Source organism: Aplidium turbinatum, chromosome 4 (assembly GCF_918807975.1).
Source record: "Aplidium turbinatum chromosome 4, kaAplTurb1.1, whole genome shotgun sequence".
NCBI classification, from domain to species: domain Eukaryota; kingdom Metazoa; phylum Chordata; class Ascidiacea; order Aplousobranchia; family Polyclinidae; genus Aplidium; species Aplidium turbinatum.
In genome coordinates, this window is record NC_137475.1 from 12,682,187 (window position 1) to 12,704,620 (window position 22,434).

Below are 22,434 nucleotides of genomic sequence, written 5' to 3' on the forward strand. Positions count from 1 at the left end.
GAATAACAATAAATAGAACGTAAACGTTGCTCTAATATAGCATCATTCGCCTTGCACTAGCCGAGGCAAATTTTTCCATCAACACATTCAAATCTAGCTTTTCACATATTTCTGATGACATTATTATCCGATTGTCTAAGCGATCTTGAATCATGGTGGTTCTAAGTCGCGATTTAACATTTTTCGGTTTTGAAAGCGATCTTTCAGCTGAGCATGAAGTGACGGGCAACGAAAGTGCGAGTTTAATTAGAATCACAAGTCACAACATTGCTGTAGCAATTGCCTTCGCCACGAATTATGCGGTATAGGTCTAACTAAGTTATCAATATGTTTCTCGGCAGCCGATTTGTAGCAAGAATTGACAGCGATAGACACGTGTTTCGCCCATTATCAATGTTGCATCTGGGTCTAAAAAACTAGCGTTTTGCAGCAGTTACAATTTGAGATCGTACCGGGCATAGTTCAACTGCAAAAAATGCTCTGCCGGTGTTAAATGAATTTTTATTCTTAATACTTCTTCTTATCCACAAAGATTTCATCAGGAGAAGTCAAGTCAATTTATTTTGTTTTAACAGGGCCGCATATTAACAAACAATCAGAGTAGGCTAAATGTAAATGTCAAAACAATGCATTGCACAACTGTTGGTTAGATTGTGGCGCAATCAGGATGGTAGCGAAAGACCACAAGCAGTCATCTAGACAGTCATCTAGTATCATTTCATATTGGAGAACGCACAATGTGAAATGATAAGTTTAAAACACAAAATTTGCGAACAATGTTTATATCAATCAATCATTTTATTTTTCGTCATTAACGCATTAACGCATTTAACGTATACGTAGCCTATTTCGTCATTAACGTCCTGGACGAAAAAGATACTAACTACCGTACAAAAACCGCTAGGCCTATAGACCTACCAGCACGTTAATGAACGAGAAAAGGTGACAAAACCTTGAAAGGTTTAAAACGTGCATGAATGGAAAGTCATGTAGGCCTAGTAGGCTATAGCCTAGGCCAGGGGTGTGCAACGTACGGCCCGCGGGCCAAATGTGGCCCGCGAAGAAAAATTGTGCGGCCCACGAAGATGTGGCAATTTTGAATTGTGTGCGGCCCGCGAAACGTGTTTATAATTTAGTTTAGTCTGGTACGTGCGAACAATTCATTATAGAGTGGATTATTGTACATTTCGCACCTTCTGTTAACTATTTTAGAAATCTCCCACTGGCCACCGCTCATCCGATTGTATTTAATTATTTGGAACGTCAGTAGATCAGAGGCACAGAATTGCACAGAGAATAGCTCAAACTATAAAACTGTATTCTGACGGTAATTTTGTGAAGCAGTGTCTTATCGATGTCGCAGAAGAAATGTGCTCTAAAATGACGAGTGCGTTCGAGAAAATGGTGGACGATAGCGAGGCGTAGGCTATCGATGATCTTGCTTGTGATATTAGTGACACTCTCACTCTCAATAAGGATAAGGTGAAGAACTTTGTTTCATGGAGCTTTGCGATCGATGAAAGTAGGCTACGGACCAGAAGGACACAGCACAGTTGGCCATATTTGAAAAGGAGTGGACTGTGCGACCGACTTCCAACAAACAACTTCGAGAATAAATCAGAAAAATTTGTGATAACTCAAAGGCACGAGAGCAGTTCGTGTGACGCAATTTCATGTCCAAACAGGTTTCAACTGAAACAGGTTTAAACAGGTTTGACACGAGTCTTACGGACGATGGTGCAATTTTGGCTCATGTTTTAGGAATTTCCATGACGTAATATTCAGTAGACCCGAACGGTTTCTACATGACGTTTGACCAGGCGAACAACCGTCTGGAACATGGACAAAGACTTGAACGAAACGGAAGAGCTTCTGTCATTACAGTCAATGAAGGGTACGACAACTTACTGGTGCTGACATTTTTACTGAATTGATGCTTTTGACAACTTCGATCTGGACTTGTCCAGCTTATGCGGAATCGCAACTGATGGTGCTCGATCCATGTCCGGAACTGGCATTGGATTCATAGGCCTCTTGAAGTTTACCTTGAGGAAGAGAAAAATCGATGATGACATAGCAATTTTTCATTGTATCATTCACCAGCAAAACCTGTGCGCAAAATCCTTGAAGTTCAAACACGTCTTAAGTCCGGTTCTTAAGGCAGTAATTTCATTCGAGCACGAGGGCTCAACCATCGTCAGTTTCAAAAGTTTCTGGATAATCTCAACACGACATATAAAGATCTACTTTACTTTTCCGAGGTGCGTTGGTTAAGCAAGGGCTGCATGTTGCAACGATTTTACGAACTGCGGAAAGAAGTCGTAAATTTTTTGATTTTACCGAAAACATCTCAACCAAGATGACTTTCCACATTTGAAAAAAACATGACTTCAAAAATGGCTCTTTTTGGCTAAACGTATTTGTGCGAACAAATTTTTTCTAAAATGAGCGTCATAAAATATCCCATCGATCCGTTCTGACAGGCGAACACCTGGAAAATGGACTTCGAATTGCGAGCACTTCCATTAAAGTAAATTTGGAAAAAATCGTCCGGAAAAGAAACCAGCTGCAAACTTCTCACTGAACTCGTAGTCGGTGTGACAATAAATTTGAATAGCAGTTTTCTTTAGAAATTTATGTGTCTTAACTTATTATTTCTGCAAGGAGATAACCTCTAATAATGCCATAAGATTAACATGAATAACAAAAAAACTACTTTTTTGTGCCTGCAACTACTAGAAAACATAATAATGTTAAATAAACGTGTGGCCCGCGGTTTCACCCAGCTATTTATATATGGCTCTCCTGTAATAAAGGTTGCACACCCCTGGCCTAGGCTATATCACTAGTTATCATGGCCACAAAACCCAAAAAAACAAACAGCAAAAAATAAAACAAAAACAGACAGACACACATGTAGCCTAGTACCTTAGCCTAATAAATGACAGCCTAATGAAAAGTGTTCTGGATTGAATTTGCCTGTTCCAATATTGATGTGGATGAGCAGTCATAATAATAGTGGTCACAGCGGTAAACCATAATCTCTTCGTGGGAAAATTGTAAGATAAGATTCCCAGATCCGTTCGTCTGTATGTAATGACCGAAAAGAAACACTCTTCAGGAAACGTTAATTCGAGAATTGTATTTCTGTAAAAATAGCCTCAAAGCTGTCGAAAATGGGGTGCAACGCGATACACCACTAAAAACTTGTCACTACAGAACAGATTACTTGGATAAAAGACGGAAATTTTCGTCCAGCTGACAAGCACTAAGCAAAACAGTTAAATGTGCGACTAACTCTCAAGCAACCATTTCACGAATGACCAGAATAGATATCAATATCAGTGCTTCCACTTCTGACAATTGATAAATCCTTTTCAATTTCCTTTTTTGTCCTGAAAAATCCCTTTTTTTCTCAATCGGAAATCCTTCAAAATTTCCTTCATAGGCGAGGTTATTTTTGACGTTATTTAAGTTAAAAAAGGTGTCAATACAACTTTAAAGTTAGGCCTCTTGTAATCTCAGTTAAAGTTATTTTAATCTTGATTTTTTTTCAGTAGCACCGTTATGTCGAAGCAACGTTGTTTTATTAGAACAGCAGGCTACACAAAAGCAGCACATATTTTACAATAACATGGTTTCCTTCCTTTGTTCGCTGTCTAGCCAAAAAACTGCTTGTCAGTTAGTCGGTTCTGGGACATTTATCACCTGGAGTCTGTTTTTTTTTTTCGGTCATTTGTCGGTCATTGACCGATTTTTTAGCAAAATGTCCGAAAAAAATATAGTCAATTCGGTCAAAATGTCCGAAAAAATATGTAGTCAACGCGTGCAAATCGATTTCAGTGATTGCAAAGAAGCTTCTTGCGCCACTCTACAATTTTTTGTCAATCGGAAATACAAGACATAGACTTAGTCAAATTTCAAATGGCGTAGACTTAGTGTTTGAACGTTGATCCAATGTCTTATTATATGTGATAACGCAAATACAGAAGTAACATTTCCCAAACGTGACTTTCAAGTGTGACGCAATGTTGCGTTGCCTTGGAAAGGTCAAACCGCTTGGTAGAGATTGATAGGTCCGTTCTGTCAATCGGGACATTTTCTCAGCATGTTGCATTATCAATGTTTGAGCTAGTGGTCAACCCTTTCGAAATGTTATTGACCAGACCTGGATAAACAACGAAGTATCCCTTTGAACGTTGATCCAATGTCTCATTGCAAACATGAAAGTAACACACTCAAAGACTTCAACTTCCTAGAAATGCCACTGCGTTTTCAAATCTTTCCTTCGAGTTGTGGAAAAGATTGATCTGTCAGTCGGGAAGTTATCCCAGCATGTTGCATAATGTTGTTAACTTTTGAGCTGGTGATAACCTCTGTGAAATGTTTGACTCCACATCGATAGATAGTGATTTTGTGTGATGGTTTTTGCAACGTCGTACTCCACTCCATTAAAAATTTTAAATTTGAAGTAATGTGTAATTGCGAACCAGGTGACAATTGGCGGAAAGCTTTAACAATAGCTGCGAAGCGTGGCACAGATTGGCCAAGTTTGGCAGCTAATTGCTAATGCTTTGCTGACTTTTAATGAAGAGAAGTGAACGCAACCGTAGAACGTGCATTCAGTTTGCATTCTCGGTTGCGAACTCTAACAAGACATCGAAGCGAGCACGCTACAACGTGAGCGGTGAAATTGTTGACATGTTAAATCACTTTGTAAATACGAACCATTAGAGCGTAACGTGTTTTTTTATTTGGTCATTCTTACTTGTTTTTATTCCTTTCCGTTGTGCAATAAAAGATGTCTGCGGTCGGGTGTTGCAAGGTTGAATTTCGCTGATGAACGTTGAAGAAACGTTTGTCTGTTCTAACTTTTCTCAGATATAACACGACAACGTTTCTCAGCGAAACTTCATGTTGTAGCTAGTCAGGAAGTGCAAATTTTGGTTGTATCAGCTACTTGAAAGAAAATATTTTCATCAGAAAAAATGACCGAAATAAATAAAAAATGACCGAATTTTTTGAAGTCATTTCGGACAAATGACCGAAAAGTCTCAGCGAAAAAAAAAAACCAGCCTGGAGTCCTGGACATCATTTACCAATTACAACTCTCAGTCTCATCTTTCCCACCCGGACTCCTAACCTATCCCTAACATCGAAAATGTACAGGTGGGAAATGTCCAGTAACGAATTATCCATCCATTAACAAATTTATTTTTGTGTTTAGTTTGATTTTTCTTGATGCGCTAACTTGTTCAACTCAATAAGCTAGGCTAGCCTATCTCTTTTTTCTCCTTGTCAGTAACGTCTTCACAATCATCTGAGAGTGATGAAAAACTTCAGGATAATTCATGATACTGACTCAGTCTGACTGTGTACACTTATACATGTTGTATACACAGCATAGCTAGCTCTATTATTATGACACCATACCGGTAATAGGTTATCAGTTCGACATTCCCATCGAGATTCCCATTGACCGCTACAGTTAGCATTGGCTATAACTAACTTTTCTAAACCGGAAGAATACCACTAGCCTAAGCTTATCATACCTAACTGTACGTCGAAGCTCAGTAAACTTTGCCATTGCTACTCAAGTTCAATCGCAAATCAACGGATTACCTAATTTTAACTAAGAATTGAGAACTAACTAATTCACTCACTGCACTCACGTCCAATTCACAAGATGGCGAGAATAGAAATCAAGCTACCTAAAGGCGAGAACGGAAAAGAGAGTGAGAGGGGGTTGCGGATGGCGACGGAAACCAGCTGATCATCGTTATTCCAGTCGTTTTTAGAACTTTTGAAAACGACTATTAACAAAATTTTCTTTGAAACTGCTAAAAACAACAATTCCCTTTTTAAGACAAAATTTCCTTGCAAAATTGTTAAAAATCCTTCTGATCTTCATTTCCTTTTTTTATCCTTCGAAGCGTTGAAAAATCCCTATTTCGGGATAAAATCCTTTAAGGTGGAAGCACTGATCAATATCTCAAACTCACGTACGCAGTACTGTGACGTAATAGTGAAAGACATTGTCACGCAATTCAAACAGGTGTTCAAAGGTGATGATGCAATGTTTCATGTTTAAACAGGTTTGACACAAGTCTTACGAACGATGGTGCAATTTTGGCTCAGTTTTAGGAAAAATTCCATGACGTAATACGTTAAGATTCAGTAGACCTGAACGGTTTTTATATGACGTTTGATTAGGTGAACAATTGTCTGGAACATAGCGGCCCCTAGTTATGACAGTCTGACATGGCATAACTAAAAAAGAATTGACGACAATTGTGAGCCAATGAATAAAAACACATGATACACAAATTGTTTGAATCACTCACGTTTAAGTTAATACGCAAATACAAAGGCATGCAACGAATGAACAGCAATACGAATAAACACGACGATACATGAAATTGGTACCATAGATACACGCTAAAATGACGCTATATACAATAGTTGCGATAATAACCGACTGTTCTGGGCTCAGACAAGTGTCGACCACCGCAGACAAAACCAGGCTCAAACCCTAACACTTAGGTGTTCTTTACGGGGGCGAGGCACGAAATATCCCTCAACACGTAGTCTACTTTCACTTTCCCTGTACTCTCATCATAGTTGCAGACGGCAACTTTAGCTCTACGAACCACAGGCTTCCCTTTCCTAATTTGTGGGACCACCTCATGCACCCTCCCAAGTTGATACTTCCCACGTTTACCAATGTCTTGAAGAGAACCGACCACTACAAGTTGACCAGGCTCCAAATTGTCGGCCATTTTTAACCATTTTTTCCCGCCCTGAAGCCCTGGCAAGTAAAAAATCGATCCATTTACTCCAAAACTGCTGAGAAAGTGACAAATTGAACCGATAATCCCTTCTTAGTTGGTCACGATCATGTGGTTGCCCAACAGCACAGTATGGATCTAAGTATGGGATCAAAAGTGAGGCAGGAGTGATGACAGTAAAATCCCTAGGGTCGTCACTCAAAGGTACCAAAGGGCGTTCGTTCACGATCCGAACGGCACTGCCTGTGTACGTAAGCAGTTCAATAAAATTGGGCTTACGAATTGAAGAGTCCAAAATGTGAAAAAAGTATTTAATCACATCGGCCATGAAACCAAACCTTTCAAGCCGAAATCTAGCCAAGAGATCTGCCAGAGAGTTTAACAAGTCAGGACCCGAAAACATTACATCATTAACACAAGTTCCTCGAAATTCAGACTTGCCATCGTAAACAATACGCCTTTTTAATTGTGACGTCACAAAGTATGGTAAATACCATTCAAATCCCTTGACATTTTCTGCTTCACCAGCACGCTCAATATAGCCATTAGATTTAAGATCCTTCATGGTGTCAGTAAGGAAATCACAAAGTTTAGGTTGTTTTAAAGCCTTCTTCCTTAAAGCAGCAACTCTGTCTGACGCCAACACAAAATTGTTAGGTAAATCAATATCTTCCTTCAACGGTACAGGTATCTCAAATCGACCATCTTTCAACTCAATATTCGGTTCGACAAGTTCTCTAGCCAAAATATCATTGCGAGACAATTCACAGGTTTCATTTTGCAAGGTCAAATCCTGAATGACTTTGTTCAGGTCTGCTATTTCCATATCACGACACTCAATTTTAGGCTGAAAGCCAGAGATGACATCCGACTCTGAAGACGTCTGCACTCTGCACACATTTGCAACGCTTTCATCTAAGGGTGACTTACCACCACAAGCCAACCAACCGAGAGGAGTGAGTAAAGCATGCGGTTCACTACGATTTTCACCAACACGTTCTTCTTTTGCCCACATCAAATAAGCGTTGTCGTTGCCAATCAGTAGCCTACATCTGCAGTAGTACAATCATTCAAATGAAACATATTCACGTCATGAAAATGACGGAAACCACTTAAATCCTGTTTATGCGATAAAGTTTTAACATCGTCAGCCCAAGCTGGGTTAACCACCGAAGTTATATCACAAAACAGTTCATCTGTCTCTAACGACTGGATGTTGAGTTTGACAAGGTCAGCACAAGCAGGTTTCTGACCAGCCAGGGTATCCATTTTAAACGACGCTTTATCGTACGGTTTAAGACCAAGTTCGCACACCAAATCACTCAAAACAAACGTCAACTGCGAACCAGAATCATGCTGACAATACACCAACTTCGATTTGCCAGTTATTGGATTCAAAACACGAGCAGCAGTAACGCGGTTAAAGGCTGCTTTAACATTTCCAATCTTAACATTACGCATAGGAACTCTGGCACCAGCATTCTCTTTGCTGACCGAATCCAGAGAATCACGTGACGTCACATAAAAATCATGCAGAAGAAAATAGTGTTTCCTATCGTTGTTAGGCCCACACTTACCACAGTTGTTTGCATGAACGCAATCCCTAACCATATGCTGGCGCAAACAATTCAAGCATTTGCCAGCTTTCACAATGACATCTCTCCGATCTTTAGGTGTCAAGCGCAAAAATTCTTTACAATTAGACAAAAAAATGATATTCAACTTGACCACGTGACGAACAATAAAAACATGCCGGTATGTCACTACGTCTGGCCACACCACCGCGCGGTGCGCCAACAGCAGTCGAGTACTGCGAACTCCCTGAAATCACATTATGATGGGGTTTTACCGACGTCTGCCTAACCGGACAAGAAGGCAATTTTCCTTTGCTAAACTTTTTAAATTGCTGCGACTCACCAGAATCGCCCATTAGCATAATAGCAAAATCAGTCGACTTGCGCGTTTCCTCCCGTACTACAAAATCAAACAAACTCTGAAAAGTAGGCTCATTAGTGCCACCATACTGATCACCTAAAAAGTCAAGATAACGCTGCTTAGCGTCAAACGGGAGTCGCTTAGCTAAATCCAAAACAAAACGTCCTTCCAATTTGTCACGCTGACCATAAGCTTGCGCGTAAAGCAGACACTGCGACAATTCATCTTTAAACTCTTTCAGATCACTGGAAGAGATTGAATTCAATTTGCTACCATAGCGATACTTTCTAATTTCCGGTTCGGCGAAAAGACCTCCACGAACTCCAAAACGTTGAGACAAGCGATCTAACGACATTTCTATCCTGTCTTCCTCTGACAAGCCAGGAGTGTCGGAAACCAAATTAGCAATCGTTTGCGCAGCTGTTCTAACACAAGCTGCCTGTAACAAAGTCAAACGATTCCCTTTAAAGGGCGAAGCTGCCATCAAGGCCGTAATACGATTTTTAAAGAAGACAATGGCATATTATTACCATCGTAACCAATCAAGGCCGCCTTATCGAAAAACGTCCTACTATTTTGGTATTCAAAAAAGCAATCCTGTTGTTGAGAACTCGATTTAGCGGGAGAAGACAAGCTATATCCCTTAAGGGGCTGATGGGGCTCAGTCACATGCCCAGCCCGATCACGATCCTCACACATGTTAAAATCAGTAGACGCGACACGCCTCTCACAACCACCCAAATTACGTGTAGCTGGGCGATCAAAACCTAGCGGCGCAGAAAACTGTGAAGAGGGCAAAGCATTACTGCTAATGGCGGCCCCGTGACCTGTACGCTCTGGGGGAGGAGTTCTGTTGTAATTCGCAGGCCTTGGCTCTACAGCCTTCGGAAGACCCTTAGCCGCGGCCCCGAGACCTCCTGAAACAGCTGGAAACCGTGTGGATTGGACTGGACCACTTACGGATTGAACAGGTGTCTGGAAAAGGTTATGTAAATTGAACTGCGATTGATGTTCACTTCTGGAATGCCTAGAAGATCCCTTCTTAGAGCTACGCCGGGAGCCCGCCTCTGATCGATATTCAGCTAAAGCTACCTCCTTACGTTGTTCAGCCCTCAACTGAGCGTCTTTGAGTGCGAACTCAGCAGCTCTCGCTTCGGCTTTCGCGGCGGCCTCAGCAGCTCTCGCGGCAGCCTCAACTCGTATGGCCTCAGCTCTTGCGGCAGCTTCTGCTCGTGCGGCCTCAACTCTTATGGCCTCAGCTCTCGCGATGGCCTCAGCAGCTCTTGCTTCGGCCTCAGCTTGGATCTGGAGCTCCTATCGTCTTAGCTGTAGGTTAATTTGTGCAACTATCCGAGACGAACTCCTAGACATCCTAGTGCTTACATTTGAGGCGCTATCCTCAGGATGTATGTCAGCATCCAACATATCTGAGAACTCACTTACTTTTTGTTCAAAGTTACTTTTCAACGAGTTAAATTCGAGATCTACCCTATCACGAAGTTCTGCCAAGATTGCAGATTTAAAAATTTTAGTCAAAAGAGCATGGAAATGCCGTAAATTCTCTTCCAAAGTAGATAAGTTAGATCGAAAAATTAACAGTTCCTGCTTATCACTCAAAGAACCTAGGGCTACAGAAAGTTCCCCAATTTGAGTCAAAATATCCCGTCTAAGATGCCGGGCCTCTCGAACTGACTTAGCCTCATCGTTACTGGGTCCCTCCCCAGCAGAATGGCCTGCCCGACCGCAAAGAACATCATCAGACTTAAACTCAGTCGAGTCGACGGCGGTCGAGTCCTTGTCGCCACCGAGGGTAGACATATTAAATGTTGGAGCTAAATTTAACAATTAAAAAATTAAGTTACACAAACACACAAAATTATTACAGTAGTTATAAAAAACTTAACTGCAATGACCGTAAAAAATACAAAAAGAATTTAAATGCACAATACCGTAGTTGTACGGGTATATGAAGTCCTAAAGTTTCACAAAACTTGCTTGGATTCGTTCACTTGAATCTTCAAGCACAGATCGATTGTCTTTAATCTTTTATCTTGCCAATGAGTGTCAATGTAGTTTTTTCTTCAGAACCAACAAAGAAACGCCTTTAATTTTTAACTTGAAGTTCTTCAGTACCAACTGAGAAGAAATGTCTTTAATTTTTTTTTGCTTCTGCACCAAACACTAGACAGAGTAACGTCTTTTATTCTTTATGTGCTTCTAGTGCTTCTTGGCCAACCAGCTAACAAGTCACGTCTTTTATTTTTTATGGTCTCAGCGGTAAACCATAATCTCTTCGTGGGAAAATTGTAACATAAGATTTCCGAATTCGTTCGTCTGCATGTAGTGACCGAAAGAGAAACACTCCTTTGAAACGTCTATTCAAAATTGTATTTCTGTAAAATTAGCCACCTGGCTGTCGAAATTGGATGCAACGCCGTACACCACTAAAACTTGTCACTACAGAACAGATTACTTGGATAAAAGACGGAAATTTTCGTCCAGCTGACAAGCACTAAGCAAAACAGTTAAACATGCGACCAACCTCTTCAAGCAACAATTTTAAAATGAATGACCAGAATAGATATCAATATCTCAAACTCACGTACGCAGTACTGTGACGTAATAGTGAAAGACATTGTCACGCAATTCAAACAGGTGTTCAAAGGTGATGATGCAATATTTCATGTTTAAACAGGTTTGACACAAGTCTTACGAACGATGGTGCAATTTTGGCTCATTTTTTAGGAAAAATTCCATGACGTAATACGCTAAGATTCAGTAGACCTGAACGGTTTTTATATGACGTTTGATTAGGTGAACAATTGTCTGGAACAACCCCTAAATTGACCCTCCTACCTGAGGTCAAAATTGCTCTATCTCCACTTCTACTGGTGCTACAATCCTGTTTAATGGCTTAAAAGATTCAGAAGACCCATATTTCTATTTATTCTAAGAGAACTTTTTCTTCTATTGCTAGTAGAATTTGACAAAACAGCAAAAATACAGTTTTTGTGGTATTTTTGCATTATAGTTAACGAACTTCAACAGCCAAAATACTAAATTTCAGCAATTGGTTGGATTGTTGTTTGAGAATAATTGTATTGAACATCGAAATATTCTTATCTGTAGCATTGATGAGGAACTGAAGTTTGAACTAAGTACCGTATGAAATTAATGTTTTGATGCATTTAAGATGACATTTCAATGAAAGGCATGAAATTATTGAGAGAGAGGTTGAAAGGCATGAAATTATTGAGAGAGAGATACAGTTTTTGCCAACAAGTCACACTACGTACAATGATAATTATTACACAAACAATCAAAATTTAAATTGAGCATGAACTAACCAGCAACAACGGGAAGGCTGCGAAGAGACCACCGACAGGTCTTCAAATGAAGCAGCACCTAATGAAAATCCCATTGCTTGTAAATGAAAATCCAATTGCACTTTTAAAGATTTCAAAAAATGTCACAAAATATTTTGCCTTTCTCATATTTAGGTTCCCGTTATGCCTCTGGTAATTATAACGAAAAAACAAGTGGTTTTTATGCAATCGTATTCAGCAGTAAAATTGCTTTTTGGTGTTGAAAGAGGGCATCAACTTCCGTGACTTGATCTTTTCCAGATCACACCATCCCGTCTTTCAAACCCAGCCACATGTATCGAAGCTTCTGTTACGAGCTTCACATGACGCTTTACACTTAGGCTACAGCTTGATTGTGGCATGGGTGATCATGTTCAAGCTTGTTTGTTTTGAAATTTTGTATTGCATCATCAATCATCATTCATGACTTTGGTTGCGGGAGGTTCCTGTGACATGAATTTCATCAAAATTTACTATGTTGTGGTAGAACTCGGCGTTGATATTGATTTCCAGTATGATAAATTTTCGAACAGTTACTGTCCTCTCTGCAATAGATTTCGCCTTTGCACTTTCATCACCTGGGATCATTTCAACATTTTTGCTTCTGCGTAGCGACAGCACAATATTGACAGCTTGCGATCGAATTGTATCATCATCGTCAGCCATCATCGAAAGAAGAATGTTTTCCGGGTGAGCTGAAAAGCCATTACGTATCAAAGTTTTTGATGCAATGTCTCTTGCTCGCTTCTAAGGAAATTGGTTGATTCGTTTGAGCATGCGAAAATAGTTGACAGCTACTTTATTTATTTTAGAGTTAAGCTTGATATCAAACCAACTTAGGAAGTAGACTTTTAAACAAAATTCTACAAGAATTCTCAAAATTTTGCTCGGCTTTGTTTGGGAAGTGTTGTATCTCAAAATGTGACATGCAAGCAGTGTCGGATTAACCAAGTGCGGGGCCTGTAGCAGATTGATTTGATGTACAGATAATGACTGAAAAGTAATTGAATATTTTATAGATTTGATATTTTTTTATTATAGTGTAGCCGCTCTTGCCCCATCGTGTTTCGCAGATAGGCTAGCTTTTAATCAACTTCAATTTTGAAAATGATCTCTCTCCCTCCAGTAGGCTACAATCAGTTACCATCATAGCCTACATAGATAAATGTGTAACAAATTGTCAATGTTAGGAAACATGGTGTCAATATTGTTTTCTTTAATCAAAGTGAAATAGTTGAGTTCTGGGGAGGAGCAATCAATAGCAATGTGCTTTACGGATTGGTGTAGGCCTATGCCTTGCGACGTTGCTCCAGCACAGATTGTAGGCTGTCCAATACTGCAAGGAAAACTTCCACCGGGAATTTGTCTTTAGTTGATATCCATTGCATCTGAAACTGAACGGCCACTGCCTACATTCTCATCGTGCGTTCGATTTTGGACAATTCTTCTTGTGTTTGTTGGTCGGTAATCCGGCACTGGAGTCAACTTCTGCTCCTCTGACTCAAACTTAGCGAATTGTTCTCTAAAAGCCGGTCTAAAAGTCTGTAGGGATCCTGCCAAAGAGGCACACAACGCTGAAGAAATGTCGAGATTTTGCCGCTTTGTTTGAAGAGAGGCTTGACTTGCCTGGAAGCGATCGGGTAAGCTATTTCAAAAAACCACTAAGATTTCAATTTTGAGCAACTCCATTTTCTCGAGGAGTCCATTTGCCTGCTGTCGACATTCTGCCTTTTGCTTTTGGTCATTCGCAAGTTTCTCCAGTGCCTCCTTTATGAAAGGAAAACGTTCTTTAATAACCTTAATGGCATCAGCTCTTGCGGACCATCGTGTTTCAGAGAGCTTCTTTAGCACTCCACCACCTGAACACTCCTGAACGGACCACCGGTGTGTTGAAGCAGCAAAGAATAGCCTACATAGATATTTTCAACAAAGTCAAAGAACTGAACTGTTTCTGGACACGATTGTACAGCGCATACACCAACTAAATTCAACGAATGAGCATAGCATGGAACATATTCTGCAACAGCACCATATTTTTTTTGAGAAGTGCCTGTAGGCCTATCCGTTATATTTCCCACTCATGTTGGACGCGTTGTAATAGCAAGATTGATACTCTTCTCACTGGTGTACAGTACAGTCGAATAATCTTTCAAACAACTAGTATCGTGGGCTCGTGGCACTCGATCAAGCAGTTGCCTCCAGCGGAAATTACCGGTACCGGTTTTTAAGTTTACAATAATCAGGAAGGGATAAGACGTTGGGACTAAGTAATTTAATCCTACAACTATAATATTCTTCCATACCATTCCAGTTTGCAAGCCAAAAATTACTTATCAACAATGTTCGACAGTTTTTTTTTGTTGCAAAAAAAATATTTTGCTCACCAAGCGCGGGGCCCGTAGCAGCTGCTACATCTGCTACTATAGTTAATCCGACACTGCATGCAAGTGTCAACCATCTTGCATGTGACAAGCCATCTACTTCAAACTGTGCTAAGTCATTCTCAAGTTTTCCAGATATGACAACCAAACAAATTTGGTATGCATAAAATTAATTGGAACTCAAACTTTCCATAACTTCTTTTGGCAATTGAGGAAATTCAATAGAAGATAATGGCTTAAACTTAACCACATGCCAATCAGACACTAAACCATTTAGCTCTTTGCCAATTGGGCCTGAATACGAGTCGGAGTTTAAAGAGACTCCATCCAAGTGCTTAAAGACATGCCTGAGAGGCAGTTCGTTGGTATGCAGGAGACAGATGACCTATTGCGAAGGTGTTTGCAGCAACTCTTCTAATGTGGCAAGGCTGCAATGGTGTTTACCTGTCATAATTGTGGTTCCATCTGAGCCTATAATTGAGAAATATTTCTGCAGGTCGGTATTTTCCGGTGCTTTGTAAAAAGCTTTGTGATTCTTACACAACAATCCAACCAATTGCTGAAATTTAGTATTTTGGCTGTTGAAGTTCGTTAACTATAATGTTGTATAAGCAAAAATACCAATACCACAAAAACTGTATTTTTGCTGTTTAGTCAAATTCTACTAGCAATAGAAGAAAAAGTTCTCTTAGAATAGATAGAAATATAGGTCTTCTGAATCTTTTAAGCCATTAAACAGATTTGTAGCGCCAGTAGAAGTGGAGATAGAGCAATTTTGATCTCACGTGACCTTTAACCTCAAATAGGAGGGTCAATTTAGAGGTAGGAGAACCAAAATTATGTTAGGGGTTGTTTTTAGGCCCAAAGACAACATTACAACACCTTAAATCAAAATCCAAAACATAAAGTGAAATTCACTCCACCCTAATGCACATAGCCTCCCCTACTCCGTTGTGGCAGTTCTCAATGTAGGCTACATTGATTTATCAATGCGAGGTCCTTTTGTTCAGTGGTCCTGTGAAGTAGGCTATCCCGCTGTGTCGGTGGTAGCGTAGTTAGCTAGGCCAAGAAGCTTCAAGATCAAGCGGTACTGGTTCGACTCTCGGCGTGTGCGCTTGAGCAACTCATTTCAAAGACTGCTCTCCATTCAGCGGCAGCTAATGAATGGAATAATTTTCCGGCAACTAGGCTTTAACATGAGGAATTTCACTTTGTCAATTTCGGTAATCGGCCCTGCTTCAAAATCCTCTACAAGTATGCGAAACTACCTGGAATAACCTATCAGGGCTTTGTCAGTCCGAGGATAAACACTCCAAACAACGAACCAACACTGATTGGATTATTCAAATCTTGGAGGAAAACCCTTGTAACAAGTTAAAAAGTTCCAATTGTTAAATTATTGTAGGCTATTATATTATAGCGTCTATGTTGAAGACGCAGCTATACAAATGTATCACCTTACTTTGTCTCGTACACTTTTTTCAACGTAAACAAACACCTAAGAAGCAATAAAGCTACAGGATATTTAATGTCCTTTTTATTTCATACAAATGTTACAGCAAAGCTACGCTTGAGTGGAACTTCTACGTTGTATGCGCTGAATGGTCATCCGGTGGAAACAAGAATTAATCTGAGGTTGAGGAAAAGGATGTCACTTACAAGAACATGTTACTTTGAAGAACTTTACTTGCATTTTAAAATTTCTAGAAAGCTAAGATATTGCCTCTATCTTCATTGTTGTAATATCCTTAGACTGTGTAGCAAAGTAATAAAATTTTCTACAGTTTTGTTATCATTTTGGGGGCCCAGGCAATTTTTTTTCAATTGGCTAAGTTCTGGAGTTTTACTGCACTATTCTGAAGCCACAGCAATATATACCAGTACTTAACTTTGAATATTAAAATAAACTTATGGTGAGGGAAGAAGTGCATTGTGGTAGTAGGCTTATACTGTAGACTGCATTGTTGCAGCAAAGTAATAGAATGTCTTAACTGGGTGCAACCTAGTTCGTACCCTGAACAGTTCGTACCCTCAGTTCGTACCCTGAAAAGATCAAGAGAAAAAATTAAAAAAAGCCGAAGTTGCTGATTGCAGTTTAATAGCACAAAGCCGAACTCGCTGATTGGAGTTTACGCAAACAAACTCGAGGGTTAGGGTCAGGAATGCCAGCGACAAATTTCCAATAAACTTAGATTGTGTGCTAAAAAAAACCCAGATGAGGCAAAAAAAACCCAGGTCCAGAAAATATGTAGTAAAGCGGTTAAAAAAACCTGCGTGTGCTTTCAGCACCATTTTAAATCATTACACAGAAGCCTCAGAAAGCTACAAATAGTAACACGTATAATCGTATATATAATTATACAATATACACGCTTGTGTTGGTATGGTAGTTAATATACAATGTAATATAACTATAGGCTACACAAAAACAAGAGCTTGGTAGGCCTATAGCCTATGGGCTGACAGCAAAGATTTTCGTTCAAAATTGCCTTTATGGTAAAGCGTCTAGCTAGCAAGGTTCAGTGTGCGTTTACTCAAAATTTCTAAAACTGACTAGATGTATGAGTGTATAGGCTAGCCATTAAGGTTAGTTTTGACTTTTGAACTAAACTGTTAGTGTTTGCTGTGTGAGTTGTAGACTGCGGCTGAGGAGAATCATCATGCCTGCTTACTGCTTACAGTTTGGTGTAAAACTACGATAACTTGGTTCTTAGCAATAAACCCTGCTTAGCCTTTTTCATTTGAACATAACGTTGAAAAGAGTAACTCAAAATTCACAATAAATAAATGTTCAGTAACACAAATACTACTCCAATTTTTAGTCATCCACATTTTCATAAAGTTGGATCATTTCTTCCTTCCTTCCATCTTGTACCTCACTGACTGCAGTAGCTGATGCAAAAAACATTACCGGTACCTTATCATTTTTGTGTCGGCTGCATAGCCGAGTGGTGAGAGCCCTGAAACGGCAATTGAAAGGGTGCCGGTTCGACACCGCTCAAGAGCATGCGGCTGTGTCTTTGGCAGGACACTTAAAGACATGCCTGAAGGTTGACAACTGGACATGAAGATTGGCTTCCTTGCCTTCCCGTCCACTTAATCTAAATCTTCAACCACCAGGTGTAGCCTAAGCCTGGATACCACAAACAAACATCATTTTTGTGTTGCAGTGTGGACCATTTATCAAAGATCCCAGTGTCTTAATACCGTGCAAGCTCTGTACAAAGCTAAAAACCAAAAAAACCTAGATTTACCTAAATTTGAAATAAAAAAACTTAAAACCCAGATGTGGTCAAAAAAACCCAGATCTAGGTGGAAAAACCAAGCTCTGGCATCCTTGGTTAGGGTTAGTGGAAACTGCGGAAAAATGAAACTGCGGAAAAATATTTGCGGGAACTGCGATCAGCGAGGAGAGAGAGAAACCTTTTATTTTGTCTGCTGCGAAAAATAGGGTTAGGGTTAGAGCATAGATTACTCTATGGTTAAAGTAAAGGTTAGCGGAAACTGCGGAAAAATGTTTGCGGAAACTGCTATCAGCGAGGGTTAGAGAGCATAGATTACTCGATTGTTAGAGTTAGGGTTACAAGCGGAAACTGCGATCAGCGAGGGTTAGGGTTAGAGCATAGATTACTCTATGGTAAGAGACTAGAGTTAGGGTAAGGGTTAGCGGAAACTACGGGAAAATGTTTGCGGAAACTGAGATCAGTTAAGGTTAGAGCATATTAGTCTATGGTTAGGGTTACAAGCGGAAACTGCGGAAAAATGTTTGCGGAAACTGCGATCAGCGATTTCGGCTTTGTGCTATCTTTCTTTCGATCTTTTCAGGGGGAAAATTTTAAAATGTTTGCGGAAGCTGCGATCAGCGACTTACGCTTTTTTTAATTTTTTCTCTCCATCTTTTCAGGGTACGAACTGAGGGTACAAACTGTTCAAGGTACGAACTAGGTTGCATCCGTCTTAACTACACTTTTTGATTGAGCTACAGTTTATTAAAAGAAGACTTGTTTTTTCAGTAAACTGTATGTGTATAGTCTACTTGTATTTAAAAAGCAAAAATAGAAGAAAAAAAAACAGCGAAGCTGATTCGCTTAAACCACACCCAAGGCTTTTCTAATTTACAAATAGACTTTTCCAAGTAAACTAAAATTTGCAGAAAATAGTAAATAACCAAAAAATGGTCAGTTTGGTCACACTACACCACTGCTGTTAACTAAATTTCCCACCACTGTTTCACAAATTTCTAATTTGCATTTTGCGAGCTTTTTTTAGGCTTATTGAAATTGCACTGTGTCTCTAAAAAAGAAAGAACAAAAGGTCAGCACCTCTTTTCAAAGCCTTTTTTGCTGTCAATGTAAATAAGATCTCTAAAATAAGTCTTTGCCCTCTCAAATGCCAGTGTTTCCAGACTTTGAGACTAGGTTTGCTTAAAGCTACCAAATAGGAACAGAATTCACTTAAAATTTGTTAACGTTGCACTTTTTTTCCGATGCTAGATACTGTAACGGACGGCATTATGTGCATGACGTCAGAGAGAAAGCTCTTGGGCGCTACAGTTACCATACCTTGTACCTTGTAACTTGTAAGTGATACATTGCTGTTGAGAAGGAGCGCTCTTTCTGGCATCAGCACTATCTAACTAGCCTACTCACTATAGAACAGCGAGCATTGTGTTTCACTAACCATATCGGTCCGGTGTAGCCTCCACACTAGCTGTCAAGTCTTTTTCAAAAATATGTGTTTCTTCGGCAGCCAAGTGTAGCGAGAATTGACAGCGATAGACAGTAGACACGTGTTTCACCCATAAGGCTGTGTTTATCAGTACGGTATTGCACCACTAATTCATGCCACATAATTTGCTTCTTCTCAACAGTGCATATCCTTGGCAACAGTTAGTTTAGTTGTTTTCTTTTCACATAGATAAGGCGATTCAGAACTATGTGGCATGAATTAGTGATGCGATACTGATGAGCCCAGCCTCATGGGTGAAACACGTGTCTATTGCTGTCAATTCTTACTGCAATCGACGAACAAATTGAAACACGTGATACATTGCTGTTGTGTACGGTGTTATAAACACAGTTGCTTTCTACAACTTAAGATTGCATGGTTGATCAATGATCAATGAAAATAGTTTACTAACATATACATTCAATGTATTTTTTTTTTTAGACTAACTCTAATTTGCAATTACAAATCTATTTCATATCATAGTTGATACAGTATTTGTTGTTTATCCTTTTCTTATTATTGATATGCAGCTTGGAAATGAATGAGATTTATCTTCAAAGGTGGATTACAACCATTTTAAGAAGAACAATGTTGTTGGCCAGAAAACCATTATTTTTTATTCTAGCTGCATTTTTCATTGTGATTTTGTTGTTATTTTCAAAACTTTCGGACATACAACAACTGCAACATATATGCAATGAAAACATAAAAGCAATTGATACCAAACGCTTGTGTCGTGAGGAAGCAAAAGTTGTTCCTCATGTTGGAAATAAAGCAAAACCAAAACTGTGGTTGGCTGCTAAAAATCCAGACGGTATACACTTAGAACATATACGAAATGTTTTCAAGTACTTGGGATATGAAAGATGTGATGGCTCAACTGAGCAGTGGGATGTTCTGTGGGCTTATGAGTATCCATTTCCGACATATGTCACAGATAAGAAGATAAAGTCACATCAGCTTGTCAATCATTTTCCAGGATTAGGTTATCTTACAAGTAAAGTTTACCTTGCCACATCGAAATTTAAATATATTCCCACAGCATTCAGCCTTCCAAAAGAAAAAAATAAATTTATTGAACATGCTAGCCTTCACAAAGATAAACTATGGGTTCAAAAAAGCAATAATCATCGAGGGATTACTATCAAGTCTGTTGATAAGTTAGATCTTTCTGCGACACATTCTTTTGTTCAAGAGTATGTCAATGATCCTTTTTTAGTTGATGGGAGGAAATTTGACATCGGCATCTACACAATTATAACTTCCATAGAGCCTTTACGTATGTATGTACAAAACGGTGAATGGCTTGTTCGATATTGTGCCCAAGAATACTTTCCATTTGATGTTCACAATCCAAAGAAGTATGTGGTTGGCGATGATTATACTCCAACTTGGGAGCTGGCATCTTTGAAAGATGTGTATAAAAGGTTGCAGTTTTCTCATAAAGAATCACTCGCTTATTACATAAACAAAAATGGCTTTAGTTTTGATAAGGTTCAGCAAGAAGTATACAATGCAATAGCTGATATTACACTTGAGAAAAAGCCTGATATACAAAAAGCCTTGGCAAAGTATCCTTTTGGCTCAGTATCCTTTTTTGAATTAGTACGATTTGATTTTGTCTTTGATTCTCAGTTAAACGTGTACCTAATGGAAGTCAATATGTCACCAAATTTATCATCAGCTCATTTCAAAGCCAACAGTGTCATGTACGAGCAAGTGATCTTAAGCTCTCTGACTTTAGCTGGGTTACATCATGCTACAAATGAAAGAAAAGCCGTAGATAATGTATTGGTTAATGACAGAGATATTCAAGTTTATGGAAAAGAATGTCAAGATTGTATATCTTGCAATTCTGACTTATGTAGGCTTTGTCTAGTTTGTCTTTCAGAACCTTCTAAAGAAATAATTAAAGCGGCATATCGGGAACATCTAAATAAACTTCAATGCGTTCGTGTTTTTCCAAAACCATCATCAATTCAACCGAGTTCAAGGGATTTCGAAGGATTGTCAAAAACTGACAAACTAATGCATTTATGGTATCGTGGAATGTGCATTAAAAACCATGGGTGGTGTCTGTAAAGTAAATTACTGTACCGTACTTCACATTGTATGATACTGCATTTATTTTGCAAAGATTGTAGAGAAATATTTTGCTTTTAATCAAAACTAAGGTATTATTATACCTCCGAAACCTTAACTATGATATGGCCATTGAGGGCCAGATTTTCTTTATGCTACCTTTTTTTTTAGTAGCTAGCATAGGCGTCGAAATGGGGTGGGCCGGGTGGGCGGCGCCCACCCTGCCGTGAAACGAGGGTGGGCAAAATATGTTTTGCCCACCCTGTTTTCATGACACTTATAAAGTGTTCGTTACAATTATTTCCGTTTTTGTTAAACGCTGAATTATCCAACCAACTACAGCGCAACTTCTTGTTTTACGCTATGTCTCTCGCTAGGTATCCGACAGAACAAAGCAATTTCGTAACAACGCTGCGTTGAAAAAAAGCGTTTTGGTACGATTTGATCTTTTCTCCGAATGGTCTCACATTAACCTACAAAAACCGACATTTTGTCCGCCGGGTCTCGCCTTTCCGTCGGCCGCATTTGTCCGCCATGAAGTTCCGAGAAAATTTTACGCAAGCGGCCTTGTGAATAAAGTAGTTTGCCACTTATAATCACAAGGGATTAGAAAGCAGTCAAAGTATCCGATAAATCAAAATACACCCTGTCTATGCTTGAATTGTTAACATTATTGATTGACCATTTGACCAAGCAGCTGATGTCTGACATGCGCAGGATGCTTAGTGACATCACAATACACTTTATTGATGCGATATATTCAATCTTCGAAATTAGCGTCGGCAAATGGCGCATTAGCGTCGGCAATAAAAATGCCGAGGCCACACGAGCGCTTGTAAGGTTAGGGTTAGACATTCCTCCCAGTCGTTATGGCACAGCCATAGATTTGTTCCTTAGTCAACACCCTGATGGATCTCTATGAAAAAGAAAGAGGCGTGTGGATTGGTATCAAAGCCCGGAAGCCGCAAAACGTGGACGCTTCATTGCGAACGGCAAAGACGGTGTAGATTTACAGCCAAGCGATGAGCCTCTTGATGTGTCTGATTCCAGTGATGACGCGACAACCTCGTGCTCCGATACAGCGTCTGATGATTCCGATTCTGACAGCTAGTTCTTTATCAAACAGACTTTGTGTTGTTTGCAGTATCCCAATTG

The 22,434-nt window shown here is 39.6% G+C and overlaps 1 protein-coding gene across 1 annotated transcript; it reads left to right on the forward strand.

Moving 5' to 3' along the window:
- The first annotated feature begins 19,734 nt into the window (after window positions 1-19,734).
- Window positions 19,735-21,279, forward strand: LOC145768916 (putative tubulin polyglutamylase ttll-15). The gene has a single exon (XM_082580520.1). It carries the CDS (start codon window positions 19,735-19,737, stop codon window positions 21,277-21,279), a length of 1,545 nt encoding a protein of 514 aa, XP_082436646.1.
- Window positions 21,280-22,434: the final 1,155 nt, after the last annotated feature.